The sequence below is a fragment of the Leopardus geoffroyi genome, chromosome D2 (assembly GCF_018350155.1).
Source record: "Leopardus geoffroyi isolate Oge1 chromosome D2, O.geoffroyi_Oge1_pat1.0, whole genome shotgun sequence".
In the NCBI taxonomy this organism is placed as follows: domain Eukaryota; kingdom Metazoa; phylum Chordata; class Mammalia; order Carnivora; family Felidae; genus Leopardus; species Leopardus geoffroyi.
This window is the reverse complement of record NC_059334.1, coordinates 81,117,156-81,135,517: the sequence shown is the minus strand read 5'-3', so window position 1 is coordinate 81,135,517 and position 18,362 is coordinate 81,117,156. Positions and strand designations below refer to the sequence as shown.

Sequence of the window (18,362 nt, the reverse complement as noted above, 5' to 3'; positions counted from 1 at the left end):
GGCTCACGCCCTCAAAGCCAGGAGCCACTCTGGAAAGGATGCATCGAGCGCGGCAGGGCCGGGGGGGCACCTGCGCGTGTGAGTGTCCACGGGAATGATTTCAAGCAAGCAATAAATGGCTCTTGGTTTTGTTCTTAAGCTCTGTGGGAAAAAGGAAAAGTTGCTGTCACTTTTCTCTGTTCAAGGTCCCCGGTGTGGTGTGGACATTCTGTACGGTTCAGGCGGCTGGGACAGTTTCCCTGGGTTGCTCTAAGGAACCAGTTAAAGCGACAACAAATGCTTGTCTTTCTGGAGGTACAGAAGTTCTACGTTGTTTTTTGGTTTTTTGGGGTTTTTTTACTGGATGATGTGGTTCCCGCAGATATAGACACCTGCTTCTCTATTCTGGCAGTCCCCACACACAGGAGCACACACGCACACTGGGCTAACTGCAGTCACCCCGCAAGCCTTGGGTGGGGAGGGGGCGGTGGCTCGGGCTCCTGGGAACCTGAGAGCCGCCTTTCTGTCCACCTGTTACCTGAGCTACAAACGGAGGTGGCCTGCAGGCACCTCCCTGGGAGGCCGTGACTCGTCAAGATCCATGTCTTATTGAAGAAGCTCCTTATCCTGTGGCCATCTGAACCTCCAGCTGACTGCGGACAACATTAAAATCAGAGCTGAGGAGTGGCTTAAAACCAGGCGCCCCCGTGGGACACAGCCAGCCCTCTGGGGAGTCAGTCCCCTTCTGCGCGTTACCGCCGACAGCCCCGGGCCCTGGGTGCTCGGAGGGCCTGGCGAGGCCAGGTTTTCCCACCGTTGTGTTATTTTCCTAACAGCGTCACAGAGAGAGCACTCAGGCCTATACCCGTCACCTGGTAACGTGCGATGCAGTGGTTTTTAGTAGGTCCACAGCTGAGGGCAAGAACGTGGCCTTGGGGAGACCCAGCTGCCTCTCAGTCGCTGGTGCTCCCAGGCCAAGGAGAGCGTGGGCTGCGTGCGAGGTGTCTGTGCTGAGCCTTCCTCTTGCCTGGTTGTGTCGCGCATCCCTGGAGAGAGTTGGGCCAACGGCCAGAGTGGCCGAGGGTCCACACAGGGATGGATGGCATGGCCCTTGCCGCTCTCTTAGCTTGCAAAGGACTTCGCTCCTTTCCGGCCCCCTGCGCCAGATCTGAGCCAGGCTGGTTCCGTCTTGCTCTTTACTCCCGCTGTCTTTCCAGCACCTGGCCTGGGGCTAGCCCTTCGTCAGGGTCGAGTTGAATAAATTTCTGCCAGGCCAGGCTCTCGATGCTGGCCCCTTGCGGTGACGCCGCAGAGCTCAGGGTCGCCGTGTTGGGCTCTGCCCTCAGGCCACTGCTCGCCCATCAGTCACCGCGTGGACCCTGTCGCCGTCCCGGGTCTCGGTGCTGGTGGAGTAAAGGGTTGAACTCCATTCCAGACAAGAAGAGCGACCTCTGACACGAGGCTCCTAAGGCCCCGACCCTAAGGCTTAGCATCAGGTAGGAGTTCTAGGATGTTCCAAGTAAGAAGTCCAAGAGCCTAGGGGCTCATCCAGAAAGTGGGAAGGCGGGAAAGTGGTTTCAAAAGGTCACACACCAGGGTCTCAGCCTCCCGCGGCCAGGCCCTCACACAGGGACATCGGTGACTGTGAATCCCGTGACTGAGCCGTCCACACCTCACCGTGATTGGGGTGCCCCCCCCCCCCCGCACAAACCCAGCCCCCAGGGGAGCTCTTGCTTCTGGGTTTGAAAAGAACCCGGACTTGATCTGTCTTGGTGAGGCCTGGGGACAAGCTTCCAGGGCTTTCTGCAGCATGGGCATGGGTCATACCATGGGCTCCGACCCCACCGCCACCCCCCACCCCCCACCCCCCAGGCCTTGCCTTCCTGAGTGCACTGGCCCGCTATGCCACCTAGCAGATGACTCCGGGCCCCCTGTCAGTGGGGCCAACGGGGCCTTGCACTTAGCAGTCCTTCCTCCCAGGTGCCTCGCACCATGGGGGGCGCACATTCCCGTGTGAATGTGGAAGGCACCACGCCCACCCTGTGGGGACTCGCCTCGGAAGTGATGCCACATCACTCCTGCCGCCCGATGTTGTTCAGAGCAAAGCACGAGGCCAGCCCATTTCTGGGGGTGAGGACGTGCACTCCCCCCTCGGGGGCTGGGGTGGGGTGCAGCAGCAAAGTCTCGTCGGGAAGGGGCTTTGCTCACCACAGGAGGCAGGTGTCCCAACCGGTCGATGACCCGTGCCAGGCGCAGCTGACACTCTTCGCCGTGAGGGACGTGGATGCAGACCAAGGCACCCACCATGGAGCCCAGCGGGTCACAGGCCTGGCAGGGGCGGCACCCGGGGTCTGATCCTGGGTGGGCCTTTGCTTCCTTGTCCTGGAGCCTCCCTGCTCCCTTCTTACGCTCGCAGTGTTCGCGTATCGTGGGAAACCTTGACCTTCACCTTCCTTCGCCGGTTTCGAGAGGGGATTGGGCTCCACGCGGCAGGCAGATGGCAGCTAGCCTTGCAGGGTGGCTCCGTGGGGCGGCGTGCTCGACAGGGACTTGCAGGCTACAAGTGCCGAGCTCGATTAGTGATGCCTGCCCTGAACGCAGAAAACGAGCTTGTGTGTTTGCTTTCCTCAGCTGGTTCGCCTTCCTTTCTCCTCTTCCGTTCTCGCCGTCCCAAGGTGTGCAGAATGGCCACTGTGGTCCAGCCAGAGCTGAATTTGGGGGTGTTCTGATTGAACTTGTGTGCTAGAAAAGTTGCCTTCCACACTTGGCCCTGGTTAAGACTCCCTTCGTGTTCCTGGTCTTGAAACCGCCCAGGGATCGCCGTCTCTTCCAGATTGCCTGTGCGTTTGGAGCTCCCAGAGGGAGGTGGTTCCTCTGTGGGTCCCTAGAGCCGGGCCAGGGCCACGTGTCAGAGCCTGAGGAAAGCACGCAGTTGGGAAGGCGTGAGGACAGACCCAGCTCCGAGGGGCCGCGAGCTGTCGGCTGGTGCTGGTTTCACCGAACTGGCTTTACTTCTGCCTCCGCTGGGAAGTGTGCTGCCTGCCCGACGTGAAGCCAGAAACTGCTGTAGATCCTCAGCCCCCAGATTGTACGTGCCCGTTCATTGTCCCCCCCCCCCCCCCCGTGATCCCCTCCGCCCAGAGGCCTCCCCCAGCAGGACTGTCGGAAGTGTAAAACAAGACGTGAAAACAGAGACAACCTAAGAACAATGAGGTACTCCGCTGGGGGGATGGGGACGGGGACACAGGCCTGGACTGTGTCCCCAGACGGCCCCGGGGGCATGGGAAGGACGCGGACACAGCTCGCTCGGCCTGGGAGAGCTGCTTGGGGACACCACGTCACAAAGCAGGTTTGCCAGATGAAAAGGCGGGGACGTGGAAACAAAGATGAGATTTCTAACGCTAACCACAGGTGTTTTGGTTTTGGGTTTTTTTTTTAACTTTAAAGTAGTGCCACACTAGGGGTGCCTGGGTGGCCCAGTCCGTTGAGCGTCCAACTTTGGCTCAGGTCATGATCTCACGGTTCATGGGTTCGAGCCCCGCATTGGGCTGTGTGCTGACAGCTCAGAGCCTGGAGCCCGCTTCCGACTCTGTGTCTCCCTCTCTCTCTGCCCCTCCTCCCGCTCATGCTCTGTCTCTCTCTCTCTCTCTCTCTCAAAAATAAACATTAAAAAGTTTTTTTAAGAAATTATTATAATTTTATGATGTGATTAACAGTGCGATATCTATGCCCTTAAAAAAGTCCTCTTCTCGGGGCGCCTGGGTGGCGCAGTCGGTTAAGCGTCCGACTTCAGCCAGGTCACGATCTCGCGGTCCGTGAGTTCGAGCCCCGCGTCGGGCTCTGGGCTGATGGCTCAGAGCCTGGAGCCTGTTTCCGATTCTGTGTCTCCCTCTCTCTCTGCCCCTCCCCCGTTCATGCTCTGTCTCTCTCCCAAAAATAAATAAACGTTGAAAAAAAAAATTAAAAAAAGAAAAAAGTCCTCTTCTCGGGGTGCCTAGGTGGCTCAGGTGGTTAAGTATCCAACTTCGGCTCAGGTCATGATCTCACAGTTCGTGAGTTCGAGCCCCGTGTGGGGCTCTGTGCCGACAGCTCAGAGCCTGGAGCCTGCTTCCGATTCTGTGTCTCCCTCTCTCTCTGCCCCTCCCCCCGCTCATGCGCGCGCGCACGCTCTCTCTGTCAAAAATACACATTTAAAAAAAAATTTTTTTTTTTTTTTTTAATAGAATAGTGCCACACTTAACACACATTTTACTACGCTCGCTGCCTTGAGGTCTCTCGGCCTCGTCTTCTCCCATGTCACTTCTCGTGAAGGGCAGAAGTAGCTGCCGTGTGTGCGGGGCCTTCCCTGGGCCTCCGGGGACGGTCACTGTGCCTTTGCTGGCTCTCCAGATCCGCTTTCTGAGCAAACTGCAGCCAACCACGGGACGCTTGTCGAGATCCCGTGTCTGACAGTTTCGAGCCGTTTTTATTCCACGGGTAAACGTGTTTACAAGCAAGGAGACCTCGCACCGAGAAACAAGATGCCACGACCTCCATCACCAGGCCAGGTTCCAAAACACTGAGCACCGCGGTAGATGGATGGACCCACCCTCACCCCCAGCACAGCCATGTCTGCAAGTTTTTTGTTTGTTTATTTGTGAGAGAGACAGACACGGAGTGTGGGTTAGGGGCAGCGAGAGAGGGAGACACAGAATCGAAGCAGGCTCCGCGCTCCGAGCTGTCGGCACAGAGCCTGACGCGGGGCTCGAACTCCCGAGTCGTGAGATCCTGACCTGAGCCGAAGCCGGACGCTCAACCGACTGAGCCCCCCAGGTGCCGCATCATGTCTGCAAGTTTAATGCCGAGTTTCGGATGCAGGTTCGTTTGTGACCCGGAGTCAGCATCTGGTCCCCAGCTGGGCCCCGGTCATGAGTTTGAGCTCTAGATTGTAGAAATGGAAGCCTGTGAAATATGCTCCTTATCAGACCCGAGATCGGATTCTGTGTCTGGCCTTCTAGAAACCGGGACTGCTGAGCCCAGCCAATGAGGGCTGGTTTGTGCAAGGTGGCAGGAAGTGGCTTTTTAATTGGGGGGCACCCGCACTTAAGGGGATGCCGTTCTTGGGGTGGTGGGCAACGTGGTCACATGGTCAGACCCTAGTGAAGTGGTCCGGGCTGCAGAGGCTGCAAGTCCAGATCTGAGTGCCCTCTCCCGCCCTCGGCGGACCTCTGGGACTTGGTGAGGCCGCGTCTCCTCTCCCCACCTTCCAGACCACCTTGCGATAGGAACTGACAACCCCTTTATTCGATTGGCTCCAGGGCCTCTGGCTAGGCGTGCAGGGCAGGGGTGCTTTGGCAAAATCTGGTCGGTTGTAAAAAGAGGCCTCTGCCTGCCGGATGAAACATGTTCATTGTGGCCTCTTTGCTTTGGGGTAAAACTGCAGAGTTTCTTGAAATCTTAAAATAGCAAAATCAAAAAAAACCTCAGGCATTTGGTTCTTGAGTCGCAAGCAACAGAAACCAACTCGGGTCTTCAGACACGATGCATGTTTCTGTAGGAAGCATGTCAGTCGAACTCACACCGTGTCCAGGAGAGCCGGAAAATGTGTCTCAGAAACCCCACAGGACTGTTCCATGTGGCAGGATCAGCCTGGTTCCCCTCGGTCACTCTGCTTAGGGAAGCTGGTGCCATTAGTCCGACTGCAACCCTGTCAGCCTGTGTCACCCGTAGAAGCAGCAGCTCCTTAGAAGAAATCGGGTGCTATTCCAGTCGGGTGGCCAGAGAGCTGCCAGTGTCCTGCCTGGGGACCTCCCTCTCCTCCTCCTGAATCCATGAGGCCAGTGGACTTGTCTTTCCCGAGACGATCAGCATTGCGCCCTGGCATCGTCGTTGTTTTCCACTGAATGGCTAATTTCACAATTTTTTGTGTGCAGCTCCTGCTGTAAGTAATACCGGGCCCGAGGACGGCCATTGGAGCTGGCCTCGAGCTGGGGCACTGCGTCCCTGATGATGAACACGTTCCTGCTTGTGCAGAGGCGAGCCTGAAACCAGCAAGTAATTGACAGCAGGGGAGCCAGCCCTGCAAAGCTAATGCTGGACAAGTTGTTGAAAGGAGTGTGGTGATATATTTTTTGCGATGTGTCCAACTGCAGCCGGAATTGTCCGGAGATAGATAAGGCAAGCTTGTAGAAAGGGAGTAGTCGTGTTGACTAGAGGGCCACCAGGACCCTCAGATCCTCCTCAGCAGGTGTTTCCCCAGGCTCTGTTGGGTCTCTGGGACTGTGTGAGGGGCTCTCTCCTTGTTTCTGTGTTGTTCCTTGATGTGGGATGTGGTCGTACTTGGCTCTGCCCTGGCCGTGACATGGGAATAAGAGTGACATTGTGAGCCTCTGAATGTCACCTTTGGGGTTTGAGCAGTGTCTGCTTATCGGTACCCTAGCTTTTGGTCAGAAACCTCGGTTTTTAGTCAATTTTCCTTATTCATTGTGCCTTGGCTTTCTCCCCTCCAAGTCCCCTGGCTGTAGAGGAAATGGGGCACTCCCTCCAGGCCTAGGGTTCGCCCTTGGGTACCCCCTTTCCCCTAGTCCCTTAATGGGTTATTTGCAACAACCCGTCCATTACATCCTAATACTAAAAATTACTCAAAACGTCAGAAGCAATGAAGAGTACCTTGGTTAATATGAGGCAGCATGGCAAGTCTATTTGCAACTTCCCTTCGCTGGCATTTTTTGGGGTCTTCTGGGAACCTCTACCCCAACTTCAGCAACACTGTAGGGACAGCAGGTGCTGGGCAGCAGGGTGGCTTGAATTAAACTGGATTCTCTGGCGAGTGGGTCGACGAGTCCCTGCTGTGACTGAGGGAACGTGTGTGGTATGGCCCCTTCCTCATTGCAAGTGAATCTTGGCAGTGGCCTGGCTCAGCTCTCTCTCCTCCTCAGCAGTGGGGTTTCCCGCGGGCCCCACACCTCACGCAGGACACGTGTGGGTCTCACCCATACCCGCCTCCCATGCAGCTGCCCCCCAGCCCGCGCCTCAGCATCCGTTCCCAGCACAACGCCCTGCGCCTTGCCCTTTCCTGCTTCCCCATAAGGCCTTGAAGCCCGTATCTGAGCCTGGGGCCTCCGCTGGGAGCCCCTGGGTCTCCTGCACAAGCCTCAGCTGCATTCTGCATGCCCAACCTGAACGAGGGCAAAGGGTGGGTTTCGCCAAAGAGGAGGCGACCCAAGCCAGGGAGGGGGGCGATCGCTAGGCAACCTGGAGCGTGTTGCCCAGGTAACGGGATCCATGCGCTGATGCTGTGGATGGACATCTTGTGATGAGGGCCCTCAGCCTCTACAGATGTCTTGGATAGCTCTAGATGCCTGCCTTGTGCCTGCCCGGCGTCTTCCTCTGTGGTTGCTTTTTAATTAACAACTTGGGTTTCTTACTATGATCTTGAACTCTGCAAACGTTGTCTGATTAACACGTTTGCCAGCTCCTTCAGAGGCAAGTCAGGGTGTTCTGCACCCTGTAGGGGGGACAGGTGGGCCAATCTGACCACACAGTGGAAGACCCCCAGTCCACGGGAGTCCGCCTCTGGGATTGGTAGCAGGTGGGGGGAGGGGCAGAAGAATCTGGTGGAAGAAGAACGGGTCAAAGTCTCACCCTTTCGTTGGCCAAAAGGACAGGCAGAGGTAAGAGCTTTTTAGTGAGCACGTCGAGCCCCCCCCCACCCCCTTTCCAGGGGCCGCTTTCCACTCTGTGCCTCAGTGTTCTCATCTGTTAAAGGGGACGGTGCTGCCATCTCAGGGATGAAATGAGAGGGTGTAGGCCACCGTGTGAATTACCGTCCATCACTTCCTTCTGCAGAGTGGGGGTAAAGGGCAGGGTCCGCGGGGCTGGTCTCAAGATGGCACCCTTGGTCTCTGGGGAATCCTTCTTCCCATTTGCACACACTCCTCTTGACCTCTTGTGGGGCTTACCTGCCAGTTGAGCCGAGAAGAATGCCAGCAGAGGGCTCACCAACCCCTCCCTGCCCACAAACCGCCTCGGCACCCTGATCCCCACCTGCCATGCGGGGTAAGGTCTGATGAAGTCGTGGGGTGGGGGAGTCCCTGTTTTGCTGCCTGGTACCGAGGCTGTTGCCCTGTGCTGGGGAGCCGCGTGGGTTAGGCAGGAGTGCTGTTGGCACTCGCAGACTGGGAGGGACTGGATCACTGGGTGCATCCCGGCCCGGGATGGAGAAGGCGCTGCCCAGAGGAATCCTGCGCCCTGGCCCCTTCTGAGGCCAGGACAAAAGCCTTTTCTCTGCTCCTCGTTCAATGAGGTGATTGTCCCAGGAGGCCGCAGCTGTGGCGTGGGAGTGCTCTCCCGGGGCAGAGAGGCCACTGCGGCGGTCATGTGGGCACCACGGGGACACCCTCCCCACCTCCACGTGCTGGTGGGAACGTGGACACGGCTCCAGGTGGGGATTTCGCTTTCAGCTTCTGACATAAGCATGTCGCGCTGCGTGATGAGCTCTCTGGTCTCGCAGGGGCTTCGCGTGTCTGGGGCCCCGGCCGGCACCCCCAGCGGCCTTTGCAGGGCTGGCAGGAGAGGAACCTTTCGGGAGACCACGCAGCTGAGCGCAGCCTGTGCAAGCCTCTGCCGGAGCCTTCACCCCATGCCCCGTGGTCACACAAAGGCCACCAGGGCCGGAACGTCACATGCTCCTGGCAGGGGCTCCAGGAGCCCAGCCATGCCCAGCAGGCCCCGTGAGCTGGCACAAGTACATTCTGTGCAAGAAGGAAACGAGACAGACTGAGCCCGGCCTTGACGTGCCGGTCACTGTCCAAGCCTGTCCTGACATCTGAAAGCAGAAGACGTGCGGGAAGCTTTCTCCTTTTTACTTGTAGCCTGTGACAGCCCACACGTGATGTGTCGAGAAAGCGGGAGTCATTCCACCTTGGCCGTCTGGGCCCCGGGGTCCCGCAGGGGGGTGGGGGTGGCGGGGCGGGAGGGCACGAGGTCCAAGACTTGCCAGCAGTGGATTTGAAGGGAATGGTTTTGTTGGAGAAAATGCTGCTCCCGCATCACCGGGGAGGACGTGCCAGGGCTCACACATAGCCTCGGGCGCCTACCTCAGGCTTCCGCCCCTCTCTCGATTGGGTTGGGGGTGTCGCTCTGCCCCGTTGAGCCAGCCGGTCAGCCTGGAGCAGGGGGACGGTCCGCACTTCGGCAGCGTGTAGGGAGAACTGGTCCCGTCTGCCTCCTGGCCCCCACCCCCCAAGCTGTGGGGACAGGTGTCCCTGGTCTGACGGCAGCAGGACACGTGACCTCTCTGACATGCTGGTACCCGGCCGAGGAGGGGCTGCTCGCTTTGCTGTCCTCGGAGGAATTCTCTGCTCTCCCGAGTCCCCAGAGAGCTGTGCGCCCTCATGCACAACTCCCGCCACCTGGCCCAGGTGAAGAGGGGTCATGAGCTGAGCCCAGGGTGCCTATTTCTGCCAGGGATTTCCTCAGGAGCCATGACATGTCCCTCTTGTTTGTTTGGAAGGACAGTGGGGGCAGGTGGGGGCAGGGAAGCAGAGGGGAGCCCCCCCGCCCCCCGCGGGCCCTGGCAAGTGCAGGGGGCAGTTGTGTCTTGTTGGCCTGATTCCACGTGGCGGTGGAGTTAGGAACCACGGTGGTTCGTGTGCACAGCATTGGAGATGGCTCACCGAGACCCAGGTCCCCCTCGGACCCCCACCCGGACAGACCCGGCGGACACATGTTCTCTCTGGGTCTCCTTGGCTCGTCCCGGAATCTTCCCCAGTGACTCCCAAGTAGTCTGCGGTTTTTGAACCCGGGGGGTCCAGGGAGTAGGGAGGGAGCTGTGGGGTCTCCCCGCCCCCCCCCCACCCCGTGCGCCTGATGGAGGTGGGTAGGGGTGGAGCCGACAGGTGTGAGTGGGGGCGGAGCAGAGCCACCAGTGGAGGACAGGCCACCCTGCCCACCTGCCGCATCACCCTGCCGTCCTCACAGGCATCCGCCCCCAGATCATGAACGGCCCCCTGCACCCCCGCCCCCTGGTGGCGCTGCTCGATGGGAGAGACTGCACCGTGGAGATGCCCATCCTGAAGGACCTGGCCACCGTGGCCTTCTGTGACGCACAGTCCACTCAGGAGATCCACGAGAAGGTGGGCGCCCCCCCCCCCCCCCCCCCCCCCCCCCCAGGCCAGGGGCAGCCGCTGGTGCTCTGCCGTCCTGACGGTGCCCTTCCTGCCCTTGGGTCTCCCCTGCCTAGACCCTCCCGCCCACCACCCCACACCCAGATGCCACCTCCACATCTGCCTTCCTTCCCCTACCCCCCGTTGTCACCAGCAGAGTCCCGGCACAACCACGGGCCACTCAGCCGGTCGCTTCCCTGCTGAAATCCTCGGCTGCGGGCTCGAGGGCGATGGGGGACACGGGGCGAGGCTCCAACCCGCGTTCTGCTTCCCCCGTCACAGGTATTAAACGAAGCTGTTGGCGCCATGATGTACCACACCATCACCCTCACCAGGGAGGACCTGGAGAAGTTCAAGGCCCTGAGGGTGATCGTGCGGATAGGCAGCGGCTACGACAACGTTGACATCAAGGCTGCCGGTGAGCTCGGTGAGTGCCCGGGGCTGGGTCGCACGCCTGCCGCTCTGGCCGCAGGGAGGTGACCTTGCCAGGCGGCCCCGCCTGGTGGCTGTGCTCGCCTCGGCCTTCGCAAGTGAGGGACCTGAAGCCAGACGAACTGGGAGCCCTTCCCCGCAGAGGGGACCGTGTGTGTGTGTGTGGCCACGGGTCCGTGTTGGCCAGCGCGGACCCGTCATCCTGAAATACCAGTGCCGGGAGCGCGGCTCGGGGAGTGGGGGGCCATAGGTCTCCTCCGGTCCTGACACGGAGCCCCCCCACCCTCCTCCTCCCAGGGGCTGCTGTCCACACAGACGCCGGCACCTCCTGTCCGGCCCTGTCGCTGGGGGTTACCACCGAAGGGCAGAGGCGGGAGGTGGGCGCCCCGGGGTGGGCCCGTGGCCTCCCTGTCCCAGCACCTGGTGTGGACTCTGTATGCATCGGGTGTTTGCAGAGCATTGATAGTAAGCATCCCCGGGCTGTCCTGCTCTCTTTGGGAGGCTCCAAGGTCCCTCTCCATCAGCTCCCTGGTCACTGTCCTTGCTGTGTGTTTGAAATACGCCGGATCTGCTCCTGGGTGCGAGGGCCGGTGCTGCGCCTGGTGAGGAGTAGGGTGCCCCGAGGCCACAAGGCTGCTAATCTAGGAACCCAGGCCCTTCCAGTCCCCCGGCCCTTGGCTATGCTGAGGCCCTGGTGGGCCGTCTACGGGCCAGGGGTCTGTCTTCCTCCCCACCCCCACCCAAGTCAGCCTTTCAGCGCCCTCTGAGGACCCTGTGGGCCCCAGGGACGTGCCGGCACGTGCAGCAGGCGTCCCGCAGCCCTGGCTTCGGCTCAGGTGCCCACCTGCTGCCTTTTCAGCCCTGGGAACCCCCGCGGGCCCCAGCCTCCTCTCCCAAGGTCCCAGCCCGGACTTCTGAGTGAAGGTCCCGGGTTTCTCTGAATGGTTAGCTCCCTCCCCTGAACTGGGGGAGCACCGGATACCTGAGCCGCGGGCTGAGCTGGGGAGAGGGAGCCTGGCCATGGCGGAGCCTGTCTGGTGCTGAGCCTGTCGTGCCACTAGGTAGCGGTTCCGGGTGCTCTGGGAACGTGCGTGTGGCAGGTGGGGTTGCCCCGCAGGTGAACCCGAGAGGAACAGGCGAGAGGTGGTCATTCCCCAACACCTGGCTCCTTCCCCTGCCCCCTCCTGGAAGTGGGGCCGGGGTGGCAGGTGGCTTGGGAGATGACGCTGGCTTTCCTGGGTCCCCTTTCCTCTCAGCACCCCTCTGGAAGGGGTAACCTCACATTCCAGATTCATTTTGTGCTCTTGGTAGAGCTGAAATCCCAAGTTCAAACGGCGACGGAGAATGTGGTTTAATGGGCTGGGGGTCCTCAGATGCGCGTACCTGTGCACGCTTTCCCATTTCTGCAGCCCCCCGCCCCCCAACTGCTCCTGGCAGCCACAGCCTCCTGGGCTCGAGGGAAATGTTCGTGTTGAGTTTCCTCGACGGGAACCAGCCACTTCTCTCCAGCGAGATACAGGAAGTTCTCCTGAGCAAAACTTGCCACCCCTCCCCTTGGCAAATGCCACCGTGCAGCCCGGCAGGGCCTGGAGGGGACCCTCATCTCCCTAAAACCAGAGGTGCTCGCCTCACCCGGCCACACGTCCGCACTGGCCCCGGGAGGTGGTGTTCCCAGGGGCCTGCGGTTTTGAACAACGTTAAAGGATGTTGGCCCTGGTGTTTTCATTGATCCTGATGCGGGAGCTGCCCGGGACACCTCTGGGCCTCTGTCCTGTCTGCAGATTGCACTTCCCAGGTCATTCTGTGCCCAGACCTTCCGCAGATGAGGACAGAATGGCCCGTGGCTGCGGGTTGTCCTGGGTCGGGCCTGCGGTGTGGCATTGCTGGGCGGGCGCTCCCTTCCCGGGGCACACTGGAGCCGTCTGGGGACCAGACTGCCACACTGGAGGCCCTGAGATGGATGGTCTGGGTTGAGAGCAGGGCGATGCTCAGGAAACAAAGGTGGCACCTGCCTGGGCCTGGACTGGGGGAGGTGGGAGGTTGCTGGAGGCCCCAGGGCATGGAGCCCGCAGGCTCTCACCTGGTGTGCCTTTCTAGCAAACTCCTTTATCTCTGGTTCCGGAGGGGTGACCGTGGAGAGTGAAAGCACGGACTGAAAAAGCAGCTCAGCTCTTGGGGTCAGGCAGCTGCCACTCCTGCCCTGTGGGCATTAGAAGCTTGTCCTAAAAGCCTTTGGAGAATTGCCCTGACTCAACCACGCCCACCGACCTGCCGATGGTTTAGAAAGAGTCAGCACCTCTAGAGGGCCGGCGAGGCTTTAGAGTTTTTGGAGGAAGGTGCCGTTGCCCTCAGGGCTGGACAGTCCTTTGTCTCTTGGGGACCCCTCTCTGGGACATCCCCTCCCAGGGTACAGCCATTCTCGGGGCTCAGGCGGGGCAGGGGGGTGGAGGGTCCGCGCTCAGCTCTTGTCCTGCTGGGCTTTGGCCGGAACACTTCAGGTTCCTCAGAGGAATGAAAACCAGCCCAAATGCCGGAAGATTCCCTTAAATCCTGGCATCTGCCTCCATCTGTCCAGACTGATAAACCATGGCTTCCAGCGCTGCCCGAAGTCTAGGCCCGGCTATTTCAAGTGAAGTGTAGGCCACACCGTGGCTGTTCCACAAGACGACTGACCTCCAGCTTGGGGAAGGTTGGTCAGCCAGGATGTCAGACACTTTGTCCCCCGGCAGATGGCCGTGACCAGATGGGCCAGGTAGAATGATGTGCTCGTGGGTGCTTTCGTCCTCCGAGCTGTCTTCCTGAGGGCGTCGCTGAGACCCTGGACCTCTGGGCAGCCCTCCTGGGGTGGAAACACAGCTGCTAGAATGGGGGTGCTCGTTACGGATGGTCCTGGGTCCTGTTTCCCGGCGCTTCCTGCCCAAGACTTCGGGTGGTTCCTTCAGGCTCTCGGCCACAGGGCCTGTGGGCCCGCCCTCACCAGCTGCCCACTGCTTGCTTCCCAGAAACACGGGGTCTAGAGGCAAAGGGTGGGCCGGACGCGGGACGGGTAGGGGACCTGGGGGTGAGCCGAGCCTGGGGGCTGAAGGCCCCTGAGCGTCAGAGCCGGGGGGTCAGCGTCCCCGAGGCGACAAGCAGGCCTCGGAGACCCGGCCCTGCCTGGGGTCACCAGTCTGTGGCCGGACAGGCCGGCTCTGCCTGCCGCCCCCGCCCCTCAGCCGGGTGCCCTGGAGTCCCGGAGCCTCCCCACAGAACCGGGCCCGGCCCTGTCCTCCCCAGGGATCGCCGTGTGCAACATCCCGTCCGCGGCGGTGGAAGAGACGGCCGACTCCACTATCTGCCACATCCTCAACCTGTACCGGAGGAACACGTGGCTGTACCAGGCGCTGCGGGAAGGCACGCGGGTCCAGAGCGTCGAGCAGATCCGGGAGGTCGCCTCGGGAGCAGCCCGCATCCGCGGGGAGACGCTGGGCCTCATCGGCTTCGGTACGTGGCGCTGCCCAGCCCTGTCCCCGCCCACCGTGGCCGGTGGGGGCGAGACCGACGAGGGAGCTCCCCCGTCTGGGCGTCTGTGTCTGCCGTGGCTGGGTGGGCGGCAGGAGGGGCTAAGCCAAGCGGACGAGTTCCCCGCGCACCAGGCCGGGGTGACAGCAGGGCGTCACTGAAGGATCTTGAGCCAGACGGTGGCATGGGTGGCATGGTCAGGTCACCAGCTTAGAAAGCTCACCTGGGGTCGGGGGGCAGGAAGAGGTCTTCCTGGCGACAGCCGGTGGCCCAGGGCGTATTTGGGGCAGGTTATCAAGGACCAGGTGGGCTGTGACAGGAAGCAGCCTGATGATGCAGCGTCAGCAACCAGGGGCTGGGGGGGGTCCCACACTGCGCACGGCAGGGGGGTGGGGGTGCTTGCTTGTGTTTGCTGAGTCTCCTCCCCACCACTTGGCCACTCCATGGTTGAGGAGTTTAACCGACCTCCCTGCCTCAGTGTCCCAGTCTGTACATCGGGAAGGAAGCGATACACAGGGCTGCCTCTTAGGATGCAAAGAAGGCATGAGAAGCACGGCCCGGGTAGTAAGTGCTGGGCTGGCTTCCAGAGGGCTCCCCAAACCGTCACTCATCCTTAGCTCAGGGCTCTGCTTCCGGAAGACTGAGGGTCAGGACTGCTGGGACGGCCCGGGTGCCAGCTTGAACAAGGCAGGAGGAGCTGGGTTTCTTCAGGGGGCGCACATCTTTCTAACTCCCGGGGTCTAAGAACCCAGGTGTCAGGGGTGATCACACTCACGCAGGAATTCTAAAACTGTAAGCCGGAGGCTGGCGTACTTTCCTACTCCTGCGGAGTGAGAGGCCCGCAGCGCCCTCTGCTGGTGCCCGGAGGCCTCCCGTTCTGCCAAGTGGCTCTTGGACGTGGTTCTTACTTAGAACATTGGGCATTCTTCTGGTTTTTTTCTAAGTTTATTTGTTTATTTTGAGAGAGAGAGCGCGAGAGAGAGGGATGTGCAAGTGGGGGAGGGGCAGAGAAGGAGAGAGAGAATCCCAAGCAGGCCCCGCACTGGCTGCACAGAGCCCGACGCGGAGCTCAAACTCACGAACCACGGGATCGTGACCTGAGCCAAAATCAAGAGTCAGATCAACCGACGGAGCCCCCCAGGCGCCCCGTCACACATCCTTCACCCCCGCAGCGGCCCAGCCCCGTGGTAGCAGCCACGGGCCCCAAGCTCTTCCTGGGGTCGTTCCTTTGGCCGAGCCCTCCAAAGGCTGCCCATCCTTTGAAGACCTTTTCAGTATCTCGAGTCCCATGGTTTGAGCCCCGTGTGCCCCGGACTATAATCCAGCCCCTGCCACATTCTCCATGCACTCTGATTGTGACGTCTCCTTGCCGCCTTCCAGAACTGCAGCTTTGGGAGGGGGCGGGAGGGGGCGCAGAGGTAGGCGGCCTGACTGCCACGGCTGCCTCGGGGGCCGAAAGCCTTCGCCTGCCCGGGGCTCGGCTGAGAAGCCGCAGCAGAACCTGCAGCGTGCGGCGGGCAGGTCCCCAGCGTGGCCCCAGCCCGGGCTGGCGGTGGGACGGTGCTCGAGGACAGCCACCAAGTCGGGAAGTTGCACAAAAACTGGAAGGGCCAGCCGGCCAATGGTGACGACACCTGTATGCTTTCTGAAGGCCGAGGCCGTTGGCCCTTCCTCCTACAGGGCTCCGTGTTGACCAAGTCAGGAACGGAGTGAAGTCCTCCAGTCTTGTAGAGACTTCACGACACCTCACGGCCTAGGTAGAAGCCCGGGAAAAGGTGAGGGTCAGGGAAGTCACGCACAGGTAGCAGCGCCCCTGGTGAAATCTGGGCGGGCTGCTCTCCGGCCCCCGGAGCCGCAGCCGGGAAACCCCATCTGGAAGCAAAGTGTGTCGGGACGTGGAAGGAAAGCAGGGGGCTGGGGGGGCCCGTGAGGTGGGGGAAGGGTGGGGGCCTCACTGTTGGGTGTGAGCCCCCAGCCGCCCTGCGTGGGGGCCCGTGGTCCCGTATTTCAGGTGCATCGGGGGTCTCGTAGGCCACTGCCACACCCGCCTCCAGTGTGTCACCTCAGGTCACCTGCCTCCCCTGGGGGGGTGTGGCTGGGGTTCGTGCTTCGCCGCATCCAAGCGGGGACGTGGAAGGAGGGGGCCGGGAGGGACGGCCAGCTGCCGATCACCCTGCGGCCGTCCTGCAGAATGACCTCCTTAAACCTCCGCCACCAAGTCGCCTTCACGCGGGCTTCCTCGTTTGGAAAGGGACACCTTCCTTGTCCCTCCCTCCCCCCCCCCCCTCCTGCACAGTTGAGCAGTGGTTTTAGATAAAGATGGACTGTGCACACTTCCCGCCCAAGCCCGTGCAAGCATCACTCACACCACTGCGTTTTCAAGCTGAAAACCGCTCTGGGAAGCAGGATTCGCTCGCCGCCCCTGGGGCTCGGGGGGTTTGTGCCAGTGACCGCCGCGTGGGAGTCAGGGAGGCCTCCGTGTCCGGGTAGGTGGTATGGGGTTCTGACCTGCTTAGAGAGGGGCGTGGGGCCTCCCCCGCGGGTCGGGGCACCCCTGCACACCTGAGAATTAGCCCGACAGGGACGTGCCTCCACCCCCCACCCCCCCACCCCCGTCAAAGCGGTTCCCCTCGCCAGTTTGTGTCCAGGCCGCTCTCCCCTGGTTCGCGTTGATCGCTTTGCCCCTTCCGGGAGCAAACCCAGTGCTAATTGGCAAGAGAACGTTCCCGGCTCCTGCCCTCGATGTCTAGAGAAAGCAAGCCCAGGTTAGGAAGCCTGCTGTGCCCACGGAAACAGAGGGGAGGGGTGATTCGTGACCGCGAGGATATCGTTGATGGCTGGGGTAGGTGAAGTTCACTAGAACACTCTTTCTGGGTTTAAAATGTACGTAATAGGAAGTTAAAAAAAAAAAAAAAGTACCCCAATACAAGCAATAAGCCCTTTCCTCTTCACCCAGGAAGGTGGCCACCCCCTGCAGCCCCACTAAGCTAAGCAGTGCAAGCCTGCGGCGTCCCCAGGCTTTGGGCACAGGGCTGGGTCCAGGTGCTGGCTCCGGCCCCCAGAAATAGCGGAGGCAGCGACGCTGGGGCCCACGCGAGGCCTGGCACCCGGAGCGCCGTGCACTCGCTCACTCGGACTCTCTCTCTCTCTGCACAGGTCGCACGGGGCAGGCGGTTGCTGTTCGAGCCAAGGCCTTCGGATTCAGCGTCCTATTTTATGACCCCTACTTGCAGGATGGGATAGAGCGGTCCCTGGGCGTACAGAGGGTCTACACCCTGCAGGACTTACTGTACCAGAGCGACTGTGTCTCCTTGCACTGTAATCTCAACGAACATAACCACCACCTCATCAATGACTTTACTATAAAGCAGGTAACGGGACCTAGATCCCCTCAGCCCCCGGAAACGTCCATCAGAACCAAAAGGGGGACGGGAAACGGTCCGTGGACACACTGGCAAAAAAGGAAGACAGTCCCCTGAGACGTGAATGAGAAGCCAGGTGAGGCCCCTCGGCAGGATGGGCCAGGTGGAGCTGGGACTGGCAGGGGCTACCCAGCAGGGACCTGCCTTAATGAGGTTTGGCCTCCAGGCAGCGACAGGCAGGTGACCGGTCACAGCTCCCACCGGCCTGCCCTCCGGCCCTCTCTCAGGATCGGCAGAAACTGACCCAGCTGCCTCCAGCTGTCGCTGAGACACCACACTGCCTTCCTCCCAAGTGCTGCACACGCGTTCAGTAGCCAGGTGGACAGAACTCATCTGGGCTGTGGCTGGCGTCTCGAAACCGCAGTACAGGTGCCTTCCGGCGTGGTGGCATCTAACGGCTCTTCCTTCCTCCCACAGATGAGGCAAGGAGCTTTCCTAGTGAACGCGGCCCGCGGCGGGCTGGTGGACGAGAAGGCCTTAGCGCAAGCCCTCAAGGAAGGCAGGATACGAGGGGCAGCCCTCGACGTGCACGAATCGGAGCCTTTCAGGTGAGCCTGGCGGGCTGCTGGCACGCGTGTTACCCCAGCTCCCGGCCTCACGCCAGGAATTCCCAGCGCCCACTTCTATACCTGGCTGCCCCCGCCCCCACCGTGAACTTGGGGCACTTTCCCAGAGAAGCAGCTCCTTGGGCGGGAAAGGAGAGGCATTCTCCGGCCTCTGTCCTGAGGGCTATGCTGTACTTGAAGCGAGCGTGGGAGGGTCAGGGGGCCCCTGGGGGAAGGCAGAAGGCGTCTGAAAGGAAGAAGAATGGTGTGTTGGTCGGCCAAGGCTTCATCTGTCCCCTGGGCCATTGATTCTTAGAGACCGGTGGCCAGTCCTGCGT

At 60.9% G+C, this 18,362-nt stretch overlaps 1 protein-coding gene across 7 annotated transcripts in view; it reads left to right on the top strand.

Annotated features, from left to right (window-relative positions):
- Positions 1–18,362, top strand: part of CTBP2 (C-terminal binding protein 2) — a 161,078-nt gene that overhangs the window by 138,381 nt on the left and 4,335 nt on the right. For all 7 annotated transcript variants that reach the window (XM_045439180.1, XM_045439175.1, XM_045439181.1 and 4 more), the window contains 5 exons: positions 9,940–10,094; positions 10,407–10,551; positions 13,833–14,039; positions 17,214–17,428; positions 17,897–18,027. In XM_045439180.1, the coding sequence (XP_045295136.1) occupies positions 9,940–10,094; positions 10,407–10,551; positions 13,833–14,039; positions 17,214–17,428; positions 17,897–18,027 (853 nt within the window). The remainder of the gene's footprint in view (positions 1–9,939; positions 10,095–10,406; positions 10,552–13,832; positions 14,040–17,213; positions 17,429–17,896; positions 18,028–18,362) is intronic.